This window comes from Octopus bimaculoides, chromosome 6 (assembly GCF_001194135.2).
Source record: "Octopus bimaculoides isolate UCB-OBI-ISO-001 chromosome 6, ASM119413v2, whole genome shotgun sequence".
Taxonomy (NCBI): domain Eukaryota; kingdom Metazoa; phylum Mollusca; class Cephalopoda; order Octopoda; family Octopodidae; genus Octopus; species Octopus bimaculoides.
The window spans coordinates 25335091-25342413 of record NC_068986.1 but is presented as its reverse complement, the minus strand read 5'-3'; the positions used below and the strand labels follow the sequence as shown (position 1 = coordinate 25342413).

The 7323-nt window shown below is 33.5% G+C and overlaps 1 protein-coding gene across 1 annotated transcript in view; it reads right to left on the bottom strand.

Moving 5' to 3' along the window:
• The window catches only part of LOC106869477 (cytochrome c oxidase assembly protein COX11, mitochondrial), a gene marked incomplete at its 5' end in the record, with an annotated part of 205107 nt that overhangs the window by 177290 nt on the left and 20494 nt on the right, over positions 1-7323 (bottom strand). Inside the window, one exon of the mRNA XM_052968649.1 lies at positions 6491-6532. Coding sequence (XP_052824609.1) covers positions 6491-6532 — 42 coding nt within the window. The remainder of the gene's footprint in view (positions 1-6490; positions 6533-7323) is intronic.

Below are 7323 nucleotides of genomic sequence, written 5' to 3'. Positions count from 1 at the left end.
TTCTCCGTTCTTCCATTCTCCGAACTTTCCATCTTTCCGACGAAGGGCTACGCCCGAAACGTCATACACTCTCTCTTTCCTTTCCTGAGCGTCCAATAATACTATCCATATCACGTCCTCACTTTGTTGTGTTTTTGTGTTTTTTGTTATTGTTTTTTTTAACTATATATATATATGTGTGTATATATATATATATATATATATATATATATACACACGCACATGACAGGCTTCTTTCAGTTTCCATCCACCAAATCCACTCATAAGGCTTTGGTCAGCCTGAGGCAATAGTAGAAGACACCTGCCCAAGGTGTTACACAGTGGGACTGAACCCAGAACCATGTGGTTGGTAAGCAAGCTACTTACCACACAGCCACTCCTCTGATATATATATATATATACACATACATGATAGGCTTCTTTCAGTTTCCATCCACCAAATCTACTCATAAGGCTTTGAGGCTATATATAATAGGAGGCAGTTGCTCAGGGTGTCATGCAATGAGACTGAATCTGATACCATGTGGTTAGGAAGCAAATGCAGCCATAGCATAGCAGTTCACAGATCTTGAGAAACTTCCTCTTTTGCATGCCTTTCATATATACCAATGTTATGTATTGAGTCAGCAATATCTGAGTAACATTGACTTTGCTGAAAGTGAGCCATTCAAAAGCTATTGCAAACATCTCATCAGTTCAATGCAACAGCCTGATCCATTTCAATTTGTATTTGTAATTAAGAATTTCTAGGTATTGAATTTAACCAAATGTAGCAAAAACATATCTTGTTTCCCATTTTTAAGCATCAATTTGACAGTCTCTTACAGTTAACCCTTTACCATTCAGATTATTCTATCAGATATAAAAAAATAATAAGTGCGCCCTTTTAAAGCCTAGCCAGGCTCATGGGCCCGGTTTCCCAGTTTCAATGTCGTATGTGTTTCCCAGCTGGACGAGACGCCAGTCCATCGCAGCATTACTCATTTTTGCCATCTGAGTGGACTGGAGCAACGTGAAATGAAGTGTTTTGCTCAAGAACACAACGCATCGCCCGGTCCAGGAATCGAAACCACAATCTTACGCTCATGATGCTGACATCCTAACCACTAAGCCACGCGCCTCCACATTTCTATCAGATATAATGCTTCTTTATTCTCATTGTTTTGAATTAATTATGGCTTATCAGATAGCTTTTGAGATTTCAATGATGTGGGTGCTTGTTTTTAGAAACACATTGTAGAGAAAATGTGAGAGGCTGCATCTAGCTTCTTTTTTTAAAACCCTTTCACTACCTTATTCCAGTCAGCATGCACAGACTTTTGAAAATAATGAAGAATTTAGTAAAATAACATTGTCAATATTAAGCTGATGTTTAAAACATGATTTACATGGAAATTTGATTGAAGGTTTTAATTTAGATCACTTTAAAACAGAATTTGTAACACAGGAATAAGGAATAAGTAACACAGGGCAGTTTCAGGGAGGTTAGTATCAAAAGGGTTAACATAAAACAAGTAAAGCAAGTTGAAATTGTGTAAAATTTGTAATATTAACAGTGTAAGAAGTTTGCAACCTCATTAGTGTTTTTTAAAGGAAAAAAAAAAAGAAGAATGTTTTCGAGGGATTATCAGTCGGTGGGTACTGGTGCCTCTCTCATTATTTGTTTCATCCACAGCTACTTTATGTTTGTCTGTCTTTGTTTGTCCCCTCTATGTAACACCGCTAATGGCAAATTAATTGAAATAAAGTAGAATATTTGAACAGATAAGGGGTTAATTAGAATGCATAGTTACCAGAACTATACAGAAATAAACAGCTACATCAGTCTAGGATATATTTCTATCCCTCATATATATCTACACTGTTTGTAATAGCAATATCTATTAGCTCCAATACTAATTATTCTGAACTTTGTTTCCCAAATGCATTTCTCATTAAGAAATCTTGTATAAATTGCAGATAGAATAAGATCGCAGCAATATCAGTGTCACTATCATTCTAGTGTACACTTTTCCATGATTGGAATACGCAGAGACAGATTTTCTATAGCTGGATGCTCTTCTTATGACCAATCCACACTTATTTTCTCATAAGGTTATATTTTTCCCTAGCCTCTCAAACACAAACAGCACAATGGCTAGACATGTTTTCACAGACGATAACACTTATATGACAGTTCACAGTTAGCATGCAACATCAAAAGACATAAACACACACAATCCTCCAACCATTTTTTCTCATTCACTCTTCTCCCTTATTTTTCTTCTCTATCTTTCTTCTGATAAAGGACTAGTGCTCAAAACATCAAGACTCGTTTCCTTTATTTTAACCATTAAATATCTGTTCCTCACATGTTTTCTTTCTTTTTGTGTTTTATTGCCTTCATCAAACATATATACAATGGGCTTCTTTCAGTTTCTATCTATGAAAAAAAAAGAAAAGCTTCCCAGGACCTTGGTCAGCACAGGGCTATAGTAGAAAACAATTGCCTGAGGTGCCACACAATGGGACTGAAAGCACAAAACCACCTAGGTGTGAAAACAACTTCTTAACCACACAGTCGTGCCTGCATTCCTTTTATCCACGTAAAAATAAATAATTATTACTACTATATAACTATCCTTGTTTATTTTTTGCTCAATAACACAATACGATATGTAAATGTTATCAAGTGTCCTACAATGAAGTTTTATTGCCTTCTTTATTATGAACATCTCAAAATATAAACACATTGGAATACTAAAAATTATTTTTAAAAAACCTGTATTCTAATACTTATGTTTATTTTATGCAAATAGTAATGCCAATATTTTACTTATTTTATATCTACCAGCCTCAACTCTGATACTAGCATTACACTTTTGTTTTTGTTGAAACATTTCATTTCACACTCGAACAGATGTTAGGCTACTAAATCAGAACTAAACAGTAACTCAGTCTTATTGATCTTCATTTTAAATGTAGATAGTCATTAACTAGAACATTTGGTAGTCCTAACCCAGTTGGTACAGTATATGATTTTCAGAAAGAAACAATCAATGAATTAATGATGATGATGATGCATCAGTACAATATAGTTTTTTTACTTTGCTGGTATTCAATCTAACGATGCTGTCAGACTACTAGTCAACAGTACATAATACATAGATAGCAAAATAGTTTACACTTAAATAACAGAGCCTTGAATTATTAAATTAGCGTGGGGGGGGGGGAGAGCTTTGATTTGTTACTGAAATGGTACATTGATGCTTCTGATGAAGATGTTGAAAATCTTGCAGCCATAATTTTTCAACATAAATTATTTCATAAGCATAAAATGATGGTATCAACTAAACATTTGACGAACCAATGAGTAAACTTCTGCTTAAATACTAACTCAACTCAATATAGCAGCCAAAACTCACTATTGGCTTTAAAACAGAGTAAGGGCAGGGGAATGATTCGAATATTACACCTTGGGACAACATGCTTACAACAATTCTTTAGTCAAGTACCTTTGCACCTTAACATTACAGTCAAACCTTAATAAATATTAATTATCCAAATTCTGGATTATCCAAACAAGGTCTCATGGTTCTGTGAATATTTCTTTAGTTATACTATTTAGCCAACCTGAATAGTACTAGTTATACTATTATCTTTTGTTTACTATGATTAACCCTTTTGTTTACTATATTTCTGTTGAAATAAATTACCTTTATTTCAGTTAAATTTGTAATTAATGAATTTAGTAAAACAATAATATCATTATTAAGCTGGTAATTGAAATATAAATTAGCACAAAACATTGATGGATGGCTTTAATTTAGAACATATTAAAACAGGAAGTTTGTGTCAAGACCAAGGGCAATCTCAGGTGAGTTGGTATCAAAAGGGCTTAATGTAGCTTCAAACAACTGAAGACAGTGGTACAGCTAGAGTGTGTGCCACTTGGAGTAGCCCTTGAGTTTGCAACACACCTACATAACCCCATCTATTATCTTCTATACAGGAATCTAAAGCAGACTCAAAATTATCGCTCCATAAAAACATCACCCAGGGTGAACTGCCCCCAACTCTCCCCTCAGTTATGCTACTGATTAAAGGATACATAAACATGTTAACCAAACATTACCAATATAGGGTCAAAGATCTTATCCTTTCTTTTGTAGTAATCAATAATATCATGTATCTATCAGTCTGCTAATTTGATATCAGTTTATCACTTTAAATAGTGTTGAAATAATTTTAACAGATAAAAATAGCTGACATGTTGAAGGGTTTAAAAATATGGTAAAATCAGTGATTTCATTCACAACTTTGTTCTCAACACCCAGAAACAAAGACTCATCCAGTACCACCATAGCCAGAGGCAATTTTGTGCTGTTCCACATATATGCTCAATGGTGGCTGTCCCCTTTGTCTCCTTTTTGCTTATATCCTTGTATATCTGCTACAAATAATTAAGTTTATTACTATTAATATAACTGTGAAGAGAAAGTGGACACCGTTGACAATTGAATAGAAAAAGAAAAAAAAAGATTTTACAGTATCTGAATCATGCTGAAACGACATAAAACATTACAACTCCAAGAAAACAACAGAGTCCAACATCAAGCAAGTAAGACTAATGATTGAGAAATTCATTAACCAAAATGAAAGACGAACAACTCAACCAAACAGTGGATTCTGCAGCACTGTAAAGAGGAGACTCCAGCCTCTAGTTTAACATTAAAAGAAAACACGGACATTTTCTATAAATGAATCCATGCTGATGAAACACAACAAGAGTTCACCCACAGTGTGTTGTCAGGTTGGTCATTGTGCTTCATAGATCATCTTGGAATCAAAGAACTCAGAATTTTTAGCTTTCTAATCATGGATTACAGTTTTGTAATCCACTGATATAGTCCATGGATTGCAAAACCATAGGAGAATTCCAACAGAAATTATAACCCATCACACATGAAAAGAATTATAAACTTGAACAATTGTATAATGCTGATTAAAGTGGATTTTTTCTTGGATTGTATTGTCAGATAAGACACTTGTATCAGGACAGAAAGTGCAGAAAGATTGCTTTACAATTTTTCCTTGTGACAACATTGACGTACATAAATTACCATTTGTCTACATTAGTCATTATGCTAATCCATGTTGCTTTAAGGACTGTGATATAAATTCATTTTCCATGAAGTACAAATCGCAAAGGAAAGCATTGGTAACATATCCACTTATTCCAACCCGATTTCTGGAAAAATTTATAACTATTTTCCCAATATATTTCACTGGTGCCCTTCTACTAGCTGACAATGAAATGTTATACAATATGAAAGACAGCCAATCGAAACTGCTAGATAGAGATGTTGAATGTTTGTTGTTAACATCAAACCCTACCTTCAAGCAACTACATCTGCTCCATCAGGAACCAAATCATCACATCAATAAAAAAAAACAAAAAAAAAAAAACATTGCTATTGTCACAACATGTTTTGTGGTGTCGTTGGTGAAGACAATACAGACAAAAGGTTGTCACAATATAAAAGTTATTTACAGTCAAGGACGCATTGTTTGTGGCCACTGATTCTTGGAACGACATCAAATCATCGATAGTCTGGCTTGATGACATACAAACGCTGTAAACATTTTCGTTTTAATATAATTATGTTCAATATAGTTTCCTTTGTTTACAGTCAGATCAGTTATCCAAACAATCAGTTATCCAAACAATCAGTTATCCAAACAATCAGTTATTCAAACAATACGCCCAGCACAGCTCATTCTGATAATTGAGGTCTAATTCTAATTCCACAGAGCTAATTAGTTAAAATGAAAAACCCACATACACACAGCCAAATATAGAAAAGATTAATGAGAACTGGAAAGGGTTTGTATAAAAAAGCTATAATATTAATACTTTCATAGGTCAAAAATGTGTGTTTTAAAAATACATGCACTTCTTCTCTACTGATAGCAATTATAGGTTGACTAGTTAAAGACGATAGTTTGATGGCGATGGTGGGATACTGACTAAGGATAATATGAACATGTATCTACCTGTATACAGAAGTCAATAAATAAGAAATATTTGGATCAATCCTGAGTGTAGTACACAGGAACTTGAATCAATACTATGTTGATTGAAGTGGTTGATACTACACACTCATGTAATAATCTCTATATTTTATATTAGCATTGTGTAGATTTAGTACAAAAAAATTAATAGATGCTATTGCCAGGATGTGGTACAAAAATCCACAGACATTATTTTTGGCAATATAACAGAACAAATTATAAGTGAACTAAGATCTTTATTCCAGGTCAAATATTATATGAGTGAGGCTATTAAATATATATTAGTATCTAACCCAATAGAATAAGCTATAATGTTTGAAAGTCTTCATGAGAAAAAAAAAAAGTGAGAACTAGGGGAAAAAATTATTCTGCAAATGGTTGCTTTCATTTTTTTAAATATTTTTTTTTAAATATAAAATACTGTCATATATCTGACCTGCTCATGAGGATTCAATCGTTGTTCTTCAAAACAGAAACACTGGAAAAAAAAAATTGATACTAAATTAGGGTCATTTAATCAGCAAATGAAAAAAAAAAAAACATATAAAGGTACAAAAAGATTATATAACATAATCAAATCATACAGCATAATAGAAAATATCTGCTCATTAAGTGACATTAATAGATTTTAAGGGTTGAACTACTGATAGCTTAGTGTCTATGGCTAAAGGAAGCAACAAGATTAATGAAATACCAACTCTGCTGATATTAAATGTTTCGCTCTCCATATTTAACCCCCAGAAACAGCTGTTGGATTTGTAATACTTTTCTTCGACTCCTTTAATTGTCTATATCATTTTTATTCAGTGTAAGCTGGACCTTTTTTTGTATTTCATGTATTTAATATACTTTATATATTGATCTGTCTAACTTGCTTATTGCTACATTTACTTCTCTTCACACTCAAGTTTAAATCTCTTGAGCACTAATTAGTGTATTCTATATGGATAATATCTGATTCTTATTTACTCTTTTTACTCTTTCACTTGTTTCAGTCATTTGACTGCGGCCATGCTGGAGCACCGCCTTCAGTCAAGCAAATCGACCCCAGGACTTATTCTTTGGAAGCCTAGTACTTATTCTATCAGTCTCTTTTGCCGAACCACTAAGTTACAGGGACATAAACACACCACCATTGGTTGTCAAGTGATGTTGGGGGACAAACACAGACACACAAACATATACACACACACACATACATATATAGGTTACTGACACTAAATGCTTACCTTGTGACTGCACTTTCATGGCATCATGATCTTCAGGTGT